The sequence below is a fragment of the Narcine bancroftii genome, chromosome 8, assembly GCF_036971445.1.
Source record: "Narcine bancroftii isolate sNarBan1 chromosome 8, sNarBan1.hap1, whole genome shotgun sequence".
Lineage (NCBI taxonomy): Eukaryota > Metazoa > Chordata > Chondrichthyes > Torpediniformes > Narcinidae > Narcine > Narcine bancroftii.
In genome coordinates this window covers 104192192-104215239 of record NC_091476.1, presented here as the reverse complement: position 1 = coordinate 104215239, position 23048 = coordinate 104192192, and the positions used below count along the sequence as shown (strand labels likewise).

The 23048-nt window shown below is 38.2% G+C and overlaps 2 protein-coding genes across 4 annotated transcripts in view; both read left to right on the top strand.

The window, feature by feature from the left end:
- ddx6 (DEAD (Asp-Glu-Ala-Asp) box helicase 6) overlaps positions 1-7020 on the top strand; it is a 41646-nt gene extending 34626 nt beyond the window's left edge. For all 3 annotated transcript variants that reach the window (XM_069894679.1, XM_069894680.1, XM_069894678.1), the window contains 2 exons: positions 253-443; positions 2205-7020. In XM_069894679.1, coding sequence (XP_069750780.1) covers positions 253-428 — 176 coding nt within the window. In that variant the 3' untranslated portion in view covers positions 429-443; positions 2205-7020. The remainder of the gene's footprint in view (positions 1-252; positions 444-2204) is intronic.
- A 77-nt stretch (positions 7021-7097) lies between these two features.
- Positions 7098-23048, top strand: part of treh (trehalase (brush-border membrane glycoprotein)) — a 51201-nt gene continuing 35250 nt past the window's right edge. The window contains exons 1-3 of the mRNA XM_069894677.1: positions 7098-9734; positions 13541-13641; positions 19203-19347. Coding sequence (XP_069750778.1) covers positions 9652-9734; positions 13541-13641; positions 19203-19347 — 329 coding nt within the window. The 5' untranslated portion in view covers positions 7098-9651. The remainder of the gene's footprint in view (positions 9735-13540; positions 13642-19202; positions 19348-23048) is intronic.

Below are 23048 nucleotides of genomic sequence, written 5' to 3'. Positions count from 1 at the left end.
TCTAACCTTCTAATATCTGTATGTTTTCTTGTGGATTGTGTTTACCTGTACCAGGTGCTTTCCCTTAATATTAAGGATTTTTTAGTGATGTGTGTGTGAAAATCAGATTTTTTGGATTTTAGCAGTTTTAATATTTAAATTAAGTTCATTATCATCTAGAAGAAAGCAAGAGATTGGATTTTCGAGGTATTTTTCCTCAGTGCTCAAAATCAATGATGATTTCATTGCAAACTGTTTAATTGTTAATTTCAGGACGGTTTGGCCATCTGGGCTTGGCAATCAATCTAATCACATATGATGACCGCTTTAATCTGAAAGCCATTGAGGAACAGCTTGGAACAGAGATCAAGCCCATCCCTGGCAGCATTGATAAGAGTCTGTATGTTGCAGAATACCACAGTGAGCCAGATGGAGAGGATAAACAGTAACTTCAAACTAAATAGGTTAGTATTTGATTGAATTCTTGGCAATAATAATCAGCTTCAAAATAGCTGTGTTAAGTTTAGAATTGAACCTTGAGTTGCATGTTATAAATTGTCCTGTAATTAGAGGTTCCAAAGTGCCACGTAATTTGGCTTACTGGTCTGAAGGATTCTTTTTCACTCTCAGAATTCTTTATCATTTGCAGAAAAATTGTGACTTTAAATTGTTGTCTTGCTTTCATTTGGGCAATTTCTGAGTTATGGTACACAATGATCCTCTTGCCTTTCAATTAAAACTTGTTCTTTATTGCACACTTCTTCCATTAAAATTTGCTGAAATCTCTTCATTGATTTTTATCTTGCAGTCTCCACCAAATGACTTCCCATTATTAGTGACTTTGCACTTCCATTTGACTTTGTCATGGTTTCTCTCATTTATCTTCCTAACATTGTTACAAAAGATCTCTTCCATATAATATCTGCAATGCATGTAAATAGTCACTTCATCTTCCAACTTGCTGCTACTTGAAGTCAGAGATGGCCATATCTGATCAATTACTTTCATCACTATACCTTTCATTTAAAAACAAACCCTCTTATTTCAAAATCATATTCTTGCAGCTACTGAAATCTCTAGTTCAATTTTAAAAAAGTATTCTGCTATTTCTTAATCTAGCTACTCCCAATACAGTCCTCTGCTTCTTCAATTCTTAGCAATGCAGACTAATGGTAGGCAACAGTCTAAGCTCATTCTTTTTGACAATGAAGTAGAATGTCCACAAAATGTTATAATTCTAGAATGTAGAGATAACTTGGCATCCCTTTCTGTTATTCAGCATCTATTTGCTCTGTCTTCTATTGCAGTTCTTTTATTGTGAAAATTTTGAGTCCATCTAGTCAGCGGTCCCTTCTCTTAACAGTTCCAATAAATACCTGTTTCCCCTATTCTTGTTGCACGCCTAAAGTTTTTCCTATTTACTGGTTCCCTAAACACTCCTTGTTCAATGGAACCAACCCTTTGCTCCATCAATCCTAATCCTGAATGCTAATATTGTCTCTCGATGACTGTGGTCATGTTGATAATGTTCCCCTGTCTTGCACCCATTCCATGCTCTAGGCAATTGTCTCCATGGTGCATTTTCAGAGTGAATCAATTGTGATTGGTGTTTTTAAACCAGCATTGCAAATCAGACTTGATTGTAGCTGTAGGGGTGGGGTGAAGGTTGATATTGCTTTGTTGAGATAACAATAGGATTTCTGGAACTCTAAACAAGTTGCATGTATAACTTCTATTACTAAAACAATGAATAACTTGAGAATCACGAGAGGAATGCAAAAGATGAACAAGAGTAGCATTTACCAATATTGAGGGTTTTCACCTTGAGTGTGGTGAACCTATAGAATTCACCACAGAAATGAGTGGAAAACAAATTTGTCAAGTAGGAGATGGATAGATTTGCCCATCTCCCTCACCTGATTCCGTCTGTTACCTGGCTTGCTCTTCTCCCTCACCTCTTTGTAATGCTAAGTCCTAATTCAGAGTCTTGAACTGAAACATTGGCTATCCCTTCGACACTTTGGCCTGCTGAGTTCCACCAGCAATTCTTTTGCTGTAGATTCAAAAAAAGGAGAAAGGGGGAATGGTACTAAAGAAAATAATTGGCCACAATTGATATTGAATGGTATGGTGAACACAAATGGTGCTATTTAGTTAAGAATTTGCTTTTTTAAAAAAATCTCATTGCCTTTCGAGGGAGCTAACATGTGTTATTGTACCCATAGGCCTGATCACAGAAGAAAAACTGAAGAATTTTTTGCCTGTTCCGGAACACATCATTTCTTGGGATACCTTTTTTCTTTGTCTAAGACAACACCAAACACCCATCATTTTTCTTTGTTTAATGATGACACAAAGTGTAGTTCCTGATTTGTGAAGGACCATTTCTTCCTGAGCTCAATGGTTTGCACTGTGTGCAGGGAGTGGACATCTATTGCACTAACTGGCACGGGAGATGTAGACTAAGCAGCACTGAAGAGCTGAACTGAACAGTGAACAGCACACTTTGTTATCTTTTCCCTTCCCTTTTACCCCCCTCCATTTTTTTGTTTTTGCTGAAGCCACTGACCGGGATATTCATCTGATGGCTTCTCAACTTCTCCCAGTGCACGTACTTGTCAGTCTTGGGCTAAAAGTTTTTATGGTATTTGTATAAAGTGCCTTAAGGTGATGCAGGACCATATGAATACCATCCCTACGTTATAGTCATTGTCATTTTGAGAAGGGAGGGTGGGTACAACATAAAATTTGTAACATAAACTTCATCTGTTTCCATTGGTGAGAGTAAATGAAATGTATTGGTGGGGGAGTGAAGAATCTGCAAGATTTTAGATATTTTTAATTTTTGAAAGGGACTATTTTCTTGGAGAAGTTGAGCTGGAACTCCAGATGAGATGTCATCTTGATGTATATATGTTAAATACATTGGGGCTAATTTTGTTGCATTTGCACTCAGAAGGAAAGCTTGCATTGTGCATTTTAATTTTGTTCACGGAGGTTGCCCAGAAGACTCCAAGCATGACCCTAGCAGAACACTAAGAATCTCATACCTTCCCCACCCTCCCTCTTGGACTTGAATGTAGACTGTTCTGCAGCAACTGCACTTGGACTCGGAAACTTCTAAACACAGGCATTCATTTTCCTTCTGACAGCAAGATGAAGTGTGTCCCACAAAAGATTGATGTGTATACACCTGTAAACATGTAAATACGTTTTTTCTATCATCTTGTTACCTTTGATAAAAATTACTTGTTGCTGGGGCTGGTAGGAAATGGGTCGCATGTTGCTGTGAACTAAAGCTGTGAAGGGCACTGTTGCATGCAGCACCAATATCATGACTAACTCTTGTTAGTTTGTGTAAATACATCAAGCAATCTATAATTAGAAGTTGGTAACAAGGGACACAATCTCCATTTATGAATTTAAATGTCTGGATATAATGACTACAGAACCTGCTGAAATGCTTGACAGATCTTGATTTTTTTTTTCTCCACACACCTCCATTATCCACCCCATCCCACAAAGAAAGCATGCCATCAAACTGAAGCAAGAAAGTAGCATTTAAGTTGGTAAAAGAACAGCAGCCAGCTGAATCTGTTTCCATACAAACCTAATAGAAGCATCCACTTCGTGACTGAACCCCCCCCCCCCTCCAAATGTAAGAACTATTCTGGCAACTACTGCAATATTCCAGCTTTAACTATCCACCTATTTCAATGTTAAGGTGATCTTAATGCTGTTTTTATTTGGTTATAGGCATTCTATTGATTTTATTTTCACCATTGTAGTCTCTATTGACTCCCTTTTTGGTCTTATCCATTTATTTGGTGTTTAAGATGATCTCTGATTTTTGAGGGGAGATCATTTAAAAATTAACTCCCAGTTGCACAGTCCACTTTATCTGCATTTAATTTGTTATACTTTTAAATTGCTGACATTGTTACATGCATCAGGAAGATCTTTGAAATAAGAGAGCTTGGCACAGACCAAATCATATGAAGATAGGATTAGGACTGTTCAACCCATATTATTTGATGATCAGTCACAGTCAAGTATGTCCTTCTGTACTTGAGTATTGTCCTCTTGTTCTTTAACATGTCCATTTAAGAAATGCATATATACTATGTTAATTGGACTTTGAATGATTCCTGGAGCCAGTTCATTTGGACACAAATTTGTTTTTTTTCCCACTTTCTCCCTGCCCCATCTGTCCATCATAACAGGTTTTCTTGTTCTTAAAGTAAATTTAATGCTAAAATTTGAAGGATTGATTCAGTAACAATAATGTAATCATGCCTGTTTAACTGAAAACAAGATGCCATTGCCTCTACTTTTGAACCCTTTTGAGCATTGGTTATGGTATTGTACCTAAATATTCAAGATTTTTCCACATGTTGAGGTGAATATTAGTTTAACTTCAGCATTCTGTGACCATTTATTAATGTGTGATTTGACTGATACATTGGATAACCTAGAGTTGTGTTTCTTGCAAACAAATGACTAAACATTGTGCTGTTGCCTGTTGCTGTGCCCCTCACAGTGTACTGGTGGATTGGCCTGATGTACAGGCAGTGTGATGTGATGGGTCAGAAAATAGATTGCTAGTATCCTCCAGCCTGAGTAACTGCTGTCTCAGAGGCACCTATACTTCTAACCAACTTCTGCACTCTCAAATCGGATTAATTTGTGATCTAAATATAATCTTTGCTGGAAGAGTATTTTTTAGTTCTGAAGTTCTGCTGAATTTTCCATGAGCTTCTGTACTGAAGACCAGGGAAGAAAACCCTGCAATTGGGATCCTTGAACGTTGTACTTATTTGAGGCTGGCAAAAGCCGACAAGTCCATAAATCCTGGCTTTTTTGGTTGGTGGGCGGGAAGGAGGAGTGTTTTGTATTGCTGGTGGTTCACCCTCCTGAAATTCCAAATTTGTTTTATGGACCTCGGTGGATTATTTCATTATTTAATTCTTTTTGCTTTGTGAAGTGAAATGCAAATACTTGGTAATTAGCTTGAGGGAGTGCGGTAGTAGTTCAGGACGAGAATGCATTAAATATAATCCATGCATAAATAGGCACCTTGCACTTGAGTGCAATAAACATTTTGTGCTTTATATTGCCAACTATTTGTTGGGATTTTTAAGTTTAACAAATTTGCACCAGATTTTTGAAGACTAGAATTCTAGGTCTGTGTAGGTGCCTCTTTGATAGACCTCCATTTTGTTAATGTGCAAAAATTATAGGGTTTACAAGATTTAAGATGCTGTAAGATAAGTGTCAGTGTCAGAAAGCTGTGTTGATAAGAAAGACTTGAGCATGGGTACCAGCTGTGTAAACACCTCCAGTTCTACAGGTACTTTATTTTAAAATGGCTATTATTGTGGCAATTGGGATTAGGGAGTGGTGAGAAGAGGAATTGACCAAAGTAGCATGTTGCTCGTACTGCGGCTTTCTTCATTTACAATTTAAAAGATGAGGGGATTGTTCCACACACTTCCCACCTTGTAAATTAAGATCCGATGGCAGTGTGCACATCAAACGCAAAGCTTGTGTTGGACTTTGAGCATATACACTGCCATCATTAACAAACAAGCCTGGTGCCATGGTTTAAACAATCCCCTCTGAAGCACAGTTAAGTTGGAAATGTGTAGTAGTATTAATGCTTGGAGCCCCCTTTTTTTTAAGGGTTGGCACTTCCCTTTGTGGCTGCTGGTGTTGGTAGCTATCAAGGGATGGCAATATTGTCAGAGTATGCAAATTTATTTTGGATTGGGAAAGATGCTTATTTCCATTGTTGAGTGTGTAATCGGATCTGCCTCAACAAATTAGTTTTTCTAATTTGTAAGCCAGGAAAGTGGCAGGTAACAGCAGATGCCTACAACAAGCTGCAATAAGAACATAGTCATTTACAGCTCTTTAAAAAAAAAATTCTTAGGAGTAACCGTCTCCATTTTAAAGAGCTGTCTTTTAAAATGGAAGAATTCTGCAAAAGGGTTGTGCTGTAGATGCTCACTATGTTTTTATAGCAGATGACTGGCTTCAACTTTTTTTTTGGGGGGGGTGGGTGGGGATACTTTTTTAATGTTTATAGAATGAGATGAAAGCATCTTTCCCTTATTCTCCACAGCATGTTTCTGATGTGTGAAGTAGCTAAGGATTGGCTTTCAATATCATCAATAAGCCCTTCACACATGAGGTGATAGTCATCTCATTCTATTTATATGTATGGAATTGGGTGGGTTATTCTGCTGTTCCAAGGACTTCATCTGCATAGAAAATAAGCATGTCACACCTGGTGTGATAAGTGAAATTTCACAAGTTAATTGAAACTGGATGCTGATATGACCATCTGTTATCAAACCATTTTGTTAATTGACACCAAATATGGTCAGTTGTTTTAAACTTTGACAATTGAATATTGTATTCCCCCATCTTTGTTGAAAAGGTGATGGTGTCTGTAGTGGGAAATCTTGGGACACTTGTGTAGATGTTGTCCTTGGGAGGGACGGGGTGGGGGGGGGGATTGGGTGGGGTCAGGAGTTGTTGAAATAATTCCATATGCTTATGGATCTTTACCAAGGGTGGGGGGGTGGGGCAACATGGTTGGGTTTAAAAACAAATTAAAGATGCACCTGTCCCATTTCAGTGTTCAGCAAAAAAATCTTAATGTTTACCCAATTTGAACAAAGTTCCTTAAATTGGCATCTTAAAAATGAGGCATTATTTAAACCCTTTACATTAAGGATACTGAAATGATAGGACTGTTAAATGGTAACACACAAAAGTGAATAGTGTTACAAGTATGAATCAGAGTCTACTTTAAAATATAACTGATTTGGTTTCCTATTATGAGTAATTGGCTGAATATTCCAGTGAAATAAAAATACCTTTACTTCCAAACCAGAACTTTTCTTTTAAAGCTGATGCTATATGGTCTGATTGTGAAGAGATTTGGATGCTTGTTCAGAATGAGTTGAGAGATTGTTTAGAGAAAGCTACAGAGTTGCATTTTGTTCATTTCAATAAAAATTCACTGGAATCTAATTGTGTGTGTTTTGATGTGCATGAAACTAATGAATTCAAATCTTATGTACTGATATATTGCACAACGGAACAGAAAATACCAGAATTCAATGTTTGGCCTGTGCCAAGTTTAACAATTCAGGTATTTGAAATGCTATTCATATTCTTTATCTGGATTTGAGAAGCAAGGATCGTTTATATATAAAAAAAAATCGCTGTCCATTATGCGCAAGCTTGTGAGACCAAATTGTGCCTTTCAAAAAATGGTGTATGAGTGAATTGTTGGCAGATAATCAAATGTCCAATGGTCACCAGGGTCCTATTTGAGTCAAATAATCTGAGTGAAAGCAATGTCAAAACTTCATCACAAGAAAAAATAATGAAATTTATTTGGAAACTGGTCATTTTCTTCACCTTTTCCCCCAGCTTTAAAGGGGAAAACCCAAACTTATTTAAGTTGCTTTTTTAAAAAAAATTTCCCTAATATGTGTCACCTTGTTTATCCATTGCTGTTTGTAAAATATACCTTGTTTGATTTCTTCAATACCTTAGCATAATTACTCTATTTTAATACCATAATATGAGTGCCTTTTATAAGAAATTGCAAACTTATTGATGAACATCTAGCAAACTATGAAAGTTTCAAATTAGAACATTACAGTGCAGAACAGGCCCTTTGGCCTATGATGTTCTGATAACCTATATAAACATACTTGATAAATTAAACTTTCCCTTCCCACTCATAAGCCTCTTTTTCTTGCATCCATGTGCCAGTCTTAAGAACCTTTTAAATAGTGTATCAGCCTCCTCCACCATTGCAGGCACCCACTATTCTGTGTGAGGGGGGAGGGGTGGTGAGTGAAAATACCTCTGCTGTTTCACCTGGACTTTCATTCCCTCACCTTGTACTATTGTCCTCTGGGCTTTATTAGTCTTGCTCTGGAGTAAAAGGTGCTGGCTGCCCACCTTATTTATGCCTTTTTTAATCTTGTGGACCTCCAGTTCACAGGTCATCCTTTTCGAACGACAGAGAGTGAGAAGCCCCAGCTTTGTTAACCTTGCCTCTTCTGATGCATTTTCCAATCTAAGCAACCTTTTTGTAAATCCTTGCGCCTTCTTCATAGCTTCCATGTACCAATTATGTTGGCTTTCTAAAGAAATGTGGACAATGAAGTTTCAAGTCTTTTTGAACCTTCAGAGCCATCTTTATAATAGCAAGTTGTTTTGAATATTTGATAATTTTTAACCATGCATTCAGACATTATTGTATTTTTTAAATATATTGAGTATTAAATACATGATGATAATGTCCCAATAGTAGCAAGCCTTGAGCTCAGGCTTGAGATTGCTCAAGGAGGTGAAGCGTAACACCAGATGGGATTGGATGCTGTCTATGCAGCTGTTAAAGTAATGTGAATGAAGACCAGTGGACCAATACATTTCCTAAATTTAAATGTAACCCTTGATAATTGGTGCATATTTTAATCTGCCCATCTCTTGAATAAATTCGCTTTTACTAAAAGATGCATTTGAATAGGGCAAAGAATTACTGGAGTTGCTCAGCAAATCAAGTATCAATGGAAATGGTTAATGTTTAGGGTCTGAACTCTTGTATCAAGTCCAAGATAAAGAAAAATTCCATTAAAAGGAGTAAAGAAGCTGGGGGAGGAGCCCAGAGATATTGGAGGACAGAAGGTGGAGAAACGGTGGGGGAGAGGGGAGTTGGACAAAGAAAGTCCAGGTATAGGTGAAGTAATGGAAACTAGTCCTGGGGATAGAGGCTACATACCTACCTCTAGAAAAATCAATGTTCACGCTGTTAGGTTTATTATAGGAATCCTTCAAGTTTATTTGGCTTTGCCCTAACAATGGATGAGACCAAGAATTTTCATGTCTTTGTAGAAAAGATTGAGTTTAAATGGATGGCTGCAGAAAGCTCAAGTTTGACCCACAAAGGCAAAGGTTCCATTATTGTCACATGATGCTACATTTGCAATGTAACCCATGAAATTCTTTGTACGGCACCCCTCACAGAAATGAGGCCCCAGTGAGGAATGAACTAGTGTCCTCTGGTTTACAAGACCAGTGTTCTAACCACTGAGTAATCAGAGCCTCCAAATAGTGTAGTTTGGTGAAGCAGTCACCAAATCTACATTTGACTTCTCTGAGGTAGAGGTTTGAATAGCCTGGAGATTCAGCAATTTGGGTGCAGGAGCATGCATTAGGAATCTGATCCTGCCTGTATATCTTCAAGATTCCATAAGTCTTGATAGTGTTCTTGCATTTCATTTTTCTTGTGCTATCTGTAGACCAGTGTGTTGAGGTTGGGAAGACTGCCTAATTGTAAACTTGAAGGCAATTTGCTTCTTGGCACATGAGCTGCACTGTGGGCCAGTTCTTCATAGTCAGCTTTGATACTTTACTAAAAAATGGAAGGAAAATCTTGCAGGTAGTTTGTCCAAAAAATGACATTAAGCTAATTGTACAATGTTCCCTTTTGTTTTAATGCTGTTATCTTGAACTTTGAGTAGAATTTTGTCCTCTCTGCAGAATTGTTAGAACTTTGGACTTTGATTGATGCACATTTCCTGCTGTGTTTTTTCAATGTTGCTGAACTGACCTGGGCTCTTGTAATTGCAATCCTTCTTAATTATGCCTCTGAAGACCTGTTTACTGGTGGCAGCTGTTATTTTAAGTGAAAATGGATTAATGGGTCTTCCTCCTCCTTGTGACAGGTATGCATTTTAATTTTGTCTATCAATGTAACTGATAAGTAAGAAAGTTCACAATTGGGTATTTGGCTCATTTGATATTTGGGATTAGAATGTCCTTCAACCATATCCCTGTCCTTGATGCTTGTATTGGTCACATTGAATCTTTTCCACTAGGTTCTCAGCACTCTGGCTATTAAGATTAATCTGAATTTCTTCATTGTGTTTAATTATTGCCATCTAAATTTGTAATTTCTGACTAATTTACAGTGCTGTTACTTGTAGCATTCTCATGGATACAATAGCCTGGTGAGACTCCCAGCTAATTAGTGAGACCCTGTGCAGTACAGACTTGTACTGACAGTGGCTGGCTGCACTCCTGAACTTTACTGCGTTTTCACCAAACCATAGCAACTTTGTCTTTATTCTGTTTTTGTGTAACAGCCTTCAAAACTGATCGAATTGACAAAGTAATGACTACTTAATTTAAACCAGAATTGATTTCACATGAAATAAATTTAAAAGTATGCAAGCCTGGATGAAGAGATTTATTTATAGCTTGAATACAACTTTTGGTAAGGAGAGGCAGGAGATTGAGGCTTGAACCTCTGCAAAATCCAGATTTTTTTGCTATTTATAATAGAAATGAGATCAATCGATGCTGCGGTCAGCAGAAAAGGCGATCTCATAATGCAGAGTGGGAGATCCCAATAGCTGGGATGAGCTTTTGGAAAAATGCCCAATGATGCAGCATAATGTCCATTTTGACTTGTGACTGAGGTTTTCAATTCTGCAATTTTTCTAACCCCAAATCCTTGAAATATTTTTTTTTAATTAAAAGGTGCTGGAAATGGGTAGTATCTGTGGAACAAAAATAGTTAATATACTAAGTTAAAGACTTGGAACTAGAAAAGAGAAAACAAGTTAACTTGCAGAGAGGTGGGTCATGGATAGAAAAGACCAATGAGGCTGGAACTGTGGGGTTAATTTGCTGATGAAATCATCCAGTTGATTACTGCAGGCAGTTAGAGAAAATTGTGACCATAAACATGTTGAAGCAACTGTTTGACAGGTCAGTGGGGAAAGTAAAACTGAGTTAATACTGTAGATAATCTAGAACAGAGCTGGCCAGTTCTATGACAAGATGGAAGGGTAGGTGAAAGCAGTAGAAGTAAAAACAAAATAGATGGTTGCATAGGAAAGTCCCCTCATTCTCACAAGGCTAAAGGTCAGCTTAAACTACATCTTCTATTTGGGCATGTTACATGCAATATTGAATACAATAATTAAAGGTAACTAGTTTATAAAAAAAATTCTGGGTGCTTTAGTTCTGACCCTTCCCCCCCCCCCCCCCACCAATTATCCAGCTTAATGTATCCTTTTGCCTTACTTTTGCCATTCAATTCATTATCCGGATGAGCTAACTACTTTTCACCAAGAGTCCTATTATGTCCTGAGTATTTTCAACATTTCCTGACTTTGAATTTCCATTATTTTATTTGTACATTCCTTTTATCCAATTTTGCAGAATACTTCTCCATTTGCAAAGTACCCTTTTAAATTCAGTTTGCATGGTCTCCAATGGCAAGATGGATTATAATTCATTTATAATCTAACAAAGGTTAGCCACCAGATTATTCAATTTTAGGAAACTCATTGCTGCATTTAAGACTTCATATGCATTGCTAATTGTATTTTGCTGTTCCACCTCATTTGGAATTTTGTTATTAAAGGAAACCATGTGCCACTGGATAACAAAAGTTTTGCATTAAAAGTACCTTTCTAATTATGCACTTGTACTGTCAATTAATGGCCTTGTTATTGCTGACCCCAGCAAAATTTTCAAATTGCCTGCCAAATTTGGAAATGGCTTTGGATTACACATTAAGTTGTACAATGTGTACTAACCCTTGGCTGTTGCATGGAATGCTGCTTGCCTGTGTCTCAATGCTATGTTTTACCCTCTACTCTCAGCTGCTAATTCCTGTTGGGTCCATTTCTCCTTCCTGTCACTTGATGCCCTTTGTCTTGAGTCAAAATAAATTGTTTGCTGCTAAAATAAATCTAATTTTTGGTTTGGATTCCAATACAGTAGTATAACTGTAGCCTTACTATGCCCTAGGTCAAAAAGTTACATTAACAGTCTTGCTTCCTCATCTACTTTCTATTTTTCTGTGGCTGCAGAAATGTTTGAATAGAGGTTATTGGCTTGAAATGTTGTTTCTCTTCAGAGATGCTGCCTGACCTGAGTAATATTTTGCTTCTAGCTTTATTTCATAAACCAATGCATATGTCCCATTGTACATGAACATCTAGTTGCCCTATAAATGTTTTCTGATGTTAGCAAAATTAATAACCGTCCTCCTTGCTCTTCATCTGCCAGCTCCTTGCCCATTTGTATCCTGTTTCTACATCATCTGTTGTATGTTGGGGAAGTGAATTGATCCACAATCTTATTTCAATGAATTTGTTTTTAATCTGAGTTCTGTAATCTATAATTATAAATAAAACTCCTAATCCAGCCGTCTTAGAAGTTAGCTGTGCAGATTTTCTGAACAATTGAATGTTACTACTTTAATAACCTGACACATTTGATTAGTTTTTGTTTACATGGCATTATAATTTCTCAGTAAACCCATCAAGAATGAAGTAGTGCAAAACTCTGAATCCCAGTGAGTTGGAAAAGACCTTTGGAAAAAATTCCGGGTCATCCAAATGCTGAACCATTAGTATATTCAGATTGAAGATTATCAGTTTTACTGAATATCATTAAGGCGATTGCTAATTTTTTTTGTCCTGCCAAGATCTACAAAAAATTAGAATAATTTCTCAATTCATCTTTTCCACATGTGCATCTTGGAAAGATTAAGTGAAACCTAGCATCGAATTTGAACCAACCAAGTGGTCTCACAACTTATCCACTACTATTGTATATGAGCTGATCAACCTATATGCCACAGAAATGGTGTTGAGGCTTCATCAATTCCATGGACTCCTTTAATGAGACACTTTATTTAAGCAAAGAAAATTATATAGGCCATTATTCAGGTGGTGGTCTATATGAATAGGCATACAGTGTAATGTCACTATCTGACAATCTGTAGACCATGGCTCAAAATGAATGAAATTGGTACAACCTGATGTGAGTGGAAGAATTGGGAGGAATACAAGTGAATCAAGCAGCATCTGTGGGAAAAGAATAGTCAACAATTCAGATGCAAAACATTGACCATTCTTCTCCCATTAGCAATGCTTGACCTGTTGAATTCCACCAACCGATTACTTTATACTCCAGATTCCAACATCTGCAGTTTTTTCTCCAAGCAGGTTCTTAAATTGATGGCTTTGAATTGGTGAACAATTGAATTTTTGTTCCATTTTGGTTAGCATTGGGGCTTTTTTTTTCATGAAAATAAGTCTGGGAAGGTAGCATATGGACTCTGGAAGGAGTAGGGTAGATGGAAAATGACCATGAATGGATAAATTGTTTCTGTACATCGATTGAGACTTTTGAGTCCATAGTATCTAAATTTGGCCACAATCTATTTTAAGATTTTTGATTGTTTATCATAGTTAAGAGATTGTCGGTGTGGTTCCTTCAGAAGTTTTTATCTAATATTTAAATGGTGTTGGCAGTTGAGATTTTGGACAAATTTTAAATGTTTTAAAAATAGCCCCAAGAGACATGGTATGCAACTGTTTTGTCTCTTCAGGAAGAGAGAGGCCTGCCTACTACAGAATGTATAATCTATTCCAGTTGTCATCATGGTCTTTGAGGGAAATCTTCATAATAGTGATGTCAATTTGTGCAAATTATTTTTCTTCTCAAGCTACATCTTTTGTACTGGAGAGCTTCTGGAACAAGTGCAGATGGCCAAACTTTTCAAGGATGACAAATATTTTGTGGACATGAAGTTAAAGGCAAATCCAGGTACAAGACTCCATTCTTAGATTTGTTTCCTCTGCCAGTTTTCAATCAATTCTGAAAGTACAAATTCCATTAAATTGTAAGTTTTAAAATTAATTCACATAATTTTTTTAGCTACTCCAGATGAAATGGTTGGATTAGGCTTTGTAATGCCAAGAAAAGATGTACAGGCATTGGCAGCAGTGCTGAGGGGCTTCACCAGGTTGATTCTGGAGACTAGAGAAGTGAAACCCATCCGCAGAATTCAATTCTGATCGTGCTGCTTATCATGTCCAATTAACACATATTGTATTTTGGTCTGCATCCTACCCCTCCCATTCTTCCCCTCCCCACCCCCCCCCCCCCCACACCCCCAGCCTGCTTCACAGACATCTATCTCTTTTTACTTGTACCTTGAAGAGCTCAAGCTTCAAATGTAGGAAATGTGACCTTACCTCTGGAAGCTGTGAACCAGCTGAGTTCCTTCAGCATCTGTTTTTATTAAGGATGAGGGGGTTAGCTTATGAGAAGACATTGAGAAACTTGCAACTATACTCTCTGGAATTCAGAAGCACGAGAGGGGATCTTGCAAAAACATGAAAGGGGTAGATGAGATGGAGGAAGAAAAGTTGTAGCGAGACTACAGCTGGGGGATATCCCCTCAAGATACAGGGGAGTAGATTTGGGTCTGTGATGAGGAGGAATTGCTTTTCCCAGAGAGTACTGAATCTGAAATTTTCTAACCAAGGAAGCAGTAGAGGCTACCTCAATAACTGTGTCTTAAATACATTTGGATAGATTTTTGCATAGTTGAAGAATTGAGGGGTATGGGGGAAAAGGCAAGTAGATGAAGTGGAGTCAATGGCTTGATAGGTCAAGATCTTCTTGAATAAAGCAGCAGGCACAACAGGCCAATTGGCCAACTCCTAGATGTTATGCACTGTTCAGCTAAAATTTTGCTAATCTTCATTTCCATCTTCCTGTGCTATCCTTTTTCCCATGTTTTCCCTCTTCATATTTAACAGTATCTTCGTCTTTAAGAACTGAGGAACCTTTGTTTCCTGTTTTCTGGGGGATAATTCTGATGATTATAATCTATTGATGAAGAGGAAAAGCCTCTTTGCAGCTATTCCTTGTCTATGTTTTAAATTTCTAGTTCTGGATTTTCCATGGAGGGTGACGTGCTCCAGTGATTCAACTTGCAAATCCTTTTGAAGCTTGAGACATTAAGGGGGTATAGGACTAGTTTATTTTCTCATTTGAATAATTTCCTTAAATCAGAAATTGGTCCATCCAGCTTGATAAGGTTGTGGTGTACACAATAATCATATCAACATGGAGTGATTAAACGGTTTAAAAACTTGAGATTACTGATACACTACTTGGCCAGGTTCCAGGTACAGGAGCAAAAGAGGACAAGTTTGGGCTTGCCAGCCTTTATTGGGAAATCTGGGGAGCGGTAAGGGAAGGTCAGGTAGGTTCTGACTGGCCAGTCTATACATCAATGCAAATACATTTCGCCACAAAGGTGCCTGTAAGGATCAGAGAAGTAAAACTGAAAGCTGTATGTCTGACATATCTCTAAATCTATTTGCTGTATTAAGATTGGTTTACTTTTATACTCCTTTTTTTGCATAATTTTGGGCTGGTAACTCTTGCCTTTCATGTTTATTGTACATGTACTGCATATTACCTTCCTGTGATGTGACACCCTTGAATACCAATGTTCTCTTTCCTTTTTGGAAAAAAATATTCTGTTTTTCTATTTTTCCAATGATAATAAATGAACATAGATGTTGCTTTTCAACTTCAAGGGTGAAGTAGCCTTCTTTTTGGGCCTGGTTTATTTTGACATAATTAGCAGGTGTTTTATAACCATATAACCACTTACAGCACAGAACAGGCCAGTTCGGCCCTACTAGTCCATGCTGTAGCAAATCCCCACCATCCTAGTCCTACTGACCAGCACCCAGTTCATACCCCTCTAGTACCCTCCTATCCATGTAACGATCCAGTCTTTCCTTAAATGTAACCAATGATCCCGCCTCGACCACGTCTGCCGGAAGCTCATTCCACATCCCTACCACCCTCTGCGTAAAGAAATTTCCCCTCATGTTCCCCTTATAATTTTCCCCTTCAATCTTAAACCATGTCCTCTAGTTTGAATCTCCCCCTTTCTTAATTGAAAAAGCCTATCCACATTTACTCTGTCTGTCCCTTTTAAAATCTTAAACACCTCTATCAAGTCCCCTCTCAATCTTCTACGCTCCAGATAAAAAAAGCCCCAGTCTGCACAACCTTTCCCTGTAACTCAGACCCTGAAATCCTGTCAACATTCTCGTGAACCTTCTCTGCACTCTCTCTATTTTGTTTATATCTTTGTATTTTTTTGTATTTTATACAGTTGTATTTTTTTTTACAAAACTAAAGGCTGAAAGTACATTTATTTACTCCCAACAAATGTTAGACTTCTCTGAGATAATAATCCTATGAAAAATGTCCCAAAACACCTTTGTTTTGTTTTTGAAGCAATCAAGGTTGTAACAGCACTTTTATTCCAGCTTAAATAAAGGATACGCTCACTCAGCACACTATGAAGTTGACTTTATTTTCGACAGGCAACATTGCATTCTTCAACTCCCCAATCACCACCCAACCAAACCCCTCTGACCTTCTCATTGGCTTTCTGTCACACAGGTGATCCTGACACTCACTCTCCTCCTCCTGTGTCCAAGATCCATCACCCGTATACTGAAGCTTAACACGTATGCATGCCTGTTGTTACTCCTGTGTGTCACTTTGCTTGAGTCATCAATGGTGACCTGCACTACTCCCAACGCAGTTAAGTATGTGACTATGACAGCCTCCCCTTCAGTTGCCAAGCCATTGCAAGGAGGAGATTGATTGGAGCTGTTTCACTACTTAACAGTCTGGAAGACTGATGGTTTGGCCCAACCTTGTATGATACTGCAAGATAGGTGATGCAGACCAACTGGCAAGGGGGTGACTGGTCCTCTGACTCTGGCCCTGATGCAGAGCATAGATTGGCAATAAATGCTGGCTTCAACCTCTGGATGGAAACCGTGCCAGCTTTTCTATTTTCATCGATCACAAACATCTTCGGGTGGCATCTTCCTGAAAAGGACCATTGTAAACAGGCGAGTGGTTTGCGCACAGCATCGTGTCAAAGGAATACAAGTACAGCATTGTAAATCCTTTGGCACATACACTGAAGGTGGTGCATGCTGTATAAAAGTAGGATGGATTAATCTTGTGTTTTACTGAAGACTATCAACATAACAATCCAGATCATGGACTGTTGTGTTTGGACTCAGATTCACAAACTCACCTGGTAAGGTCATCGTAGTGCCATATACTAACTGCTGCTGAACAGCCAAGATTTGCCTGAACAACAGTACACATACCAAGGCAAACATTTGCTCCATGTTTATACATCAATGCTGCCTTCATTAGTCAATGGAAAGTTTCAATGAGGCCAACATACAGATAGTGACCAGAAGATCAGTGAGAGCTCAGAACCACGCCTACTTGAACTGAGCTCCTCTATCTGCTGTAATAGTGACCAGAACACCAAAGGATGGAATCTGTGATCCACAAAAGCCCAAGCAACTGCCTCCACAGAGATGTCAATCTCAGGAATGGCCTCCTGCCACTTGATCATCTGGTCTTCACACATGAGCAGAGAGTATATCCCCGAGATGGTGGAAAGGGGCCTACCAAGTTCAGGTGCATGTGCTGGAAACCAGAATCCAGAACATCAAAATCCCCCAGCTTGGGTTTTGTGTGTCTGGAGACTTCAGAGCATTGACACTGCAAGCAAGTCCTTGCCCATAATCTGACATCCTGTTCAACATGAGGCCAAATAAAATGTTCTGTAATTAGTTTGATTGATGCTCTTCTACCAGGATGTGATATATTGTGAAGTGACTCAAAAATCTGCCTTGTAGCCACCCGAATAAAAGGCCTAGGTCTTCCTGTGCGAAAATTGCAGATTAACATTTCACCTAATTCATCCAGGGTCACATCTTGAAGGTGGAGACCAGAGTTGATCCGGTGATCCCAGATGAGATCTGAATCGGTGTGCTATTCATGAGCTGCAGCAGTGAAATTGATGGCGAAAGTTGTATGTAAGGCATCAATGTCAAGATTAGACAGGATGTTGGCTGTAGTATTTGATTTTCCTCGGATGTGCTGTATGTACAATGAAAATTGTAGGATGAAGTCCAAGTGCTGAATTCTCAAGATGAGTGGAATGTGTGCTTCAAGGATGGTGAACCACGCTGGTTCATTTTTAATACAAAGGTGGTGGGGGGGGGGGGGGGGGGGGGAAGGGGTGGAAAAACCTCCAACTTCTCCTGTAAGGGGTTAATCATTATCCATTTTAAGTTGGAAGGCACTGTGAACTCTCAAGGTCACCACTTGTAATGGCATGAATTTACATCAGCATACAAAGAATACTCACTCATTTCTTTTAACACACCATGGTCAAATTTCTTTTATTTTCTGCAGAGACAACATTGCATTCTTCAGCTCCCAAAACACCACTCAGCCAAACCCCTCTGGCCTTCACATTGTCTCACTGCCACACAGCTGATCCTGACTCTCTCATTCTCCTCTTCTTCCAAGATCCATCACCTCTATACTGACAAAAGCACACCCACACATGTATGCTTTTACTCCCACGCATAGCTTCACTTGCTTCATCAGCAGTGACAGGCACCACTCCTGATACAAGTAAACATGTGACCACTGCAAGGTTTTGCCTCCTTCATCCTTACAGGTTGGAGAACTTGTGTAGTTTTGGAGCTACATACAGCTCTTTGGAATGTAATTTGCTGGAGCCTTCATTTCTTGACTAGTAAAGAATTAGAATTTCTTAGTAATAGCTTGACTTTAATGTGCTGAGCCTAAATATGAAAGCAATTACAAAAGACTTGTGTAGAAAATTGGTGCAACAAGTCTGATATTTGTCCAATCCACCATTGCCCGATGTGGTCGTTCATCTTCAATTTTGTGATGTTCAATACAGTCATTGTTGTCGTTCAGTAAATTGTTTCCTTCAAAGTTTTGCCAAAACCTTGTCAAAGTGATCTTTCTAAAGTGATTCTTTGAATATTTATGGAGGGCATTAAATCTAAACCCAATTTTTTAAGTACATGATCCTTTTTACCCAAGGACCAAGACCAATTGGAGCCCATACTTTACATAGGCTGCCGAAGAACTGGTCCTCTAATGGAATCTGCAGCCTACAGGTTTGTGAGACCAAGAACCACATCGGATACAAAAAAGGCATTTACTTAATGGGAAGCTACTTTAATGTAAAAGTAAAGTATTGATCAAGTTGAGGTTGTGGTGTGAGAATTATTTAAATTGTAAGGAAAAGTTCAATGTAAACCTGTTGTGAACCAAATGGCTTTTTGCAAGATAATTGATGTCTACCTATGAGACTTGGTATTTTACTAATTTTTGCCTTGCCTCAAGATGGACTCATTGTTATCAAAATTTCAATGTAATTTGTGTCATTTTTCTTCTCTCTTTCTTCCCTGTCCATGTAACATGTTAAGATGTCATTTGGGAAGCTTTCAAAAATCTCACCACTTCATCTGCCAAGAGCCTATCAAAGCAGCAATTGAACAATTTTGTCCAAGCATACTTCGAAACTCCTGGGCAGGAGTTTGAGAAATGGATACCAGACGACTGGAGTGACCAGTAGGTATAAAAGTATGACATTGTCTCTTGGGCTTCCCAGCTTAGTATTGTAGTGTGAAAGAATAAGTTTAATGAATATGATTAACAAAACAAAAGATTAATGAATTAAGTGAGAAAATACAGTAGTTGCCTTGTAACATGGTGGGAATGTAATTGTCTTCTGACATGGCCTTCCCTGTACTGTAGTGAGATAGTAACTAGCACTACAAAGAATTACAGTAAAAGTAAATAAACCAAGAATAAGCATACCTTGACATTTCCCAGCCGTCTGCAGACACCACAAGTGAACATTGATGTAAAAATAAGAATTGCCAGCTGTGTGAAACTTGTAGGGTCTCATGCGGACCCCTGCCTAAAGGTGTATAAAAGTGGGATGAATACTATATGCTTTGAGTGGGGCTCAGTGTAGAGAATGAGTTATTGAGCTTTGTACCCCTAAAGAAACTGTCGTACACCTAATTGGTTCTACTGTTTGTTTTATTACGGCGCGGAATGGCTTTTTCAGTTGCTCTTGTGCTCAAGTAATAGATTTTATTTAACAACAAAGCAGGCATAAGGGCCAAGTTGCCTATTATTGATGTGTTTAAGGAAAAATGTTGATTAAAATATGAGAAACCCCTTTACAGTCTGACATTTTTCAGCAAAAATCCTGTGATAAAGAACAAATTATTGTCTTAATCTATGGGATCCTTGTGGCAACAAAAGGACGTTCACTTCTGCTTGCTTAATTTACAATTTGTTATAATGACACGATGTAACACTTAAACATTTTGTTTTCTTGAAATGTGATATGGAGCAGTATAAATATTTGTGTGTGTACAGTTTGAGTCTAACTTTTTAAAAATTAGCCAAATAGTAAGTGAAGGCTGTGACCATGAAGACAATAAGGGTATACCTCAACTGTAACTCGTAGATGAACTGTGAAGTTAACTCGCTGCTGAATGCCAGGTTAGAGGCATTCAAGACAAGAGACTTGGCCCTTGAAGATTGTGCTTGGATTTCTTGTCAAGTCCATCAGGGAAGCAGTGAAGTAGTACTGCTTCTGGCTGAAGTCCCATGAGAACATCACAGAGAGCTGAAAATTCTGGCAGGGCATGTTAGCACAGAGTGCAAAGCCAGGCAATAGCGTGTGCAATGCTCCCTGACAAGCTCAATGCCTTCTATGCCTCCTTCAAATGGAGAGCAAGCAAAGCAGCAATATCCAATCGCTGCTTCAAGTACTCATGATGAATGCAGCTCAATATTTTGCAAATCTACCTCCCCTCTGTCAACTCCATCTACGTCTCTCACTGCCTAGGTAAGACAGTAAACATAATCATGTCCCTCCTCCTGTCCGAGAAAAGGTTCAAGGGTGTGAAATTGTGCCACAAGGTTGAAGACAGTTTCTTCCCCATAGTCATCAAGTTACTGATCGAAGCCAACATTGCTCTTGTGCTGCCCTTGCTATCCACAAACTGATCTTTCAATTGTAAATCTACACTCTGTAATTGTGCAATTGCCTCTGTACGGCTGCATGCATGTTAGAGATGACTTGCTAGACTGCTCACACAAGAGCCCTTCTCGTTATTCCAGGTTTAATGATACAATAAACTTGAGCATTATAGTCAGAGGCATTGTAAATTGTGACTGGTGTACTTTGAAGGAGAAAGACTGAGAAGTAACTGAAATGAATTGGTACAGGGACTTGAACCTAGACTTGTAATATTACCACTGTTACGGCTTATATTTTATATATAAATCTTTTTAAAAGAGATTGTGGGGGGGTTGTTTAGTGTAGGTCACTTCACAAACCGATACCTGCCCTTCGCATCTCATTTAAAATACAAGAGCTTTGCTGAAGTTAGACATGCAGGCACCCAGTTGCTTTGCAAAGGCAATGGATCATCTTTGGAAGGTTGTTTGGCTTTCCAAATAACCCATAATGGGGTGTTTCTTTGGCAAGACCCTGAAGAACTAGAGAAAATCGGTTTGTGTGTATCCAACGAGCAACAAATATCTCTGAAACCAACAATAACCTTCCTGAGCGATAACCATTTAACTTTAAACATCAGAGATTGGTGAAAATTCATGAATATTAAATTCTGTGTGCACTATAAGAATTGCCTGATACCGGTGAACTTGAAGTGAGAAGTGAATGATTGAACTGCTAAGGCAAAAAGCTTCCCTGAACTTGTACACATTACATACATGTGGGCTTAGAATTAGAAGAGGGTTAAGTTGATAGTAAGTTAAAGTTTTATCCTGTTTTTATGTTTAAAGAAAATTAAAAGCAACTTTTGTTTAAGTAACTGTTTGTTTTGGTGAATTTCTATTGCTGCTGTGTTTTGGGGTCCTCTGGGTTTGTAAATGCCACTTATTAATTTAGTTTTCTGTGTATATGCAAAAGAGTGAAAGGAAATATGTACGATAAAGTTAATAATATGCACAACATTTAACAAATGATGTACATTAATATTTTTATGATTGCGAGTCTACATTGACAACATGTGGATTTTAAAATTCTCACTGGTTACAAAATGTTTTTCTGTGGACTTTGACTTTTTTCTTAACTTTCAAGCCCTGATTTCTTGTTTTTTTAAAAAAAAATATTTTTTACACTATGAACATATTAACCAAAATACACACAAGCATTTCCCTCTTGAAAATACACAGTGTAGTTTCCCGCCCGCCGTTTCCCGCCCGCCGTTTCCCGCCCGCCGTTTCCGAGTTAAGTAGAGATATTGGTCTATTCGATGCTTGTCTTAGTGGATCTATCCCCGTCTTTGGTATTACTGTTATTATTGCTGTTTTACATGAATCTGGCATGTTTTGTGTATCTTCAATCTGGTTCATTACTTCCAGGAGAGGAGGAATTAATAAGTCTTTAAATGTTTTATAGAATTCTGTTGGGAGTCCGTCTTCTCCCGACATTTTATTGTTCAGTAGCTTTTTTAACATATCCTGTATTTCCTCTATTTCAAATGGTTTTATCAATTTGTTTTTCTCCTCTTCTTGCAATTTCAGTAGTTCAATTTTAGCTAGAAACTCCTTTTTGTCTTCTTTCTCTTCGTTCTCAGTTTGATATAATTGCTCATAGAATTCCTTAAAGTTTTCATTGATTTCTGTTGGGTTATATGGAATTTGTTTGTCCTTTTTCCTTGATGCCAATACCATTCTTTTCGTTTGTTGTTTTAAGCTGCCAAGCTAGTATTTTGTGCGTTTTTTCTCCTAGCTCATAACACTTTTGCTTTGTCTTCATTATGTTCTTCTCCACCTTGTACGTTTGTAGTGTTTCGTATTTTATTTTTTTGTCTGCTAATTCTCTTTTTGTTGTATCTTGTTGCTAGTTCTTTTTCTCTACTTATTTCCCTTTCCAGCTCTTCTATTTCCCGATTGTAGTCCTTCTTCATCTTGGTTACATAACTTATTATTTGCCCTCTGATGGACGCTTTCATTGCGTCCCATATTATAAATTTATCTTTCACTGATTCTGTATTTATTTCAAAGTACATTTTAATTTGGCGCTCAATGAATTCTCTAAAATCCTGTCTTTTAAGTAGCATGGAATTTAATCTCCATCTATATGTTCTTGGTGGGCTGTCCTCCAGTTCTATTGCTAATAACAGGGGTGAGTGATCTGATAACAATCTAGCTTTATATTCTGTTTTCCTAACTCTCCCTTGAATGTGGGCTGACAACAGGAACAGGTCAATCCTTGAGTA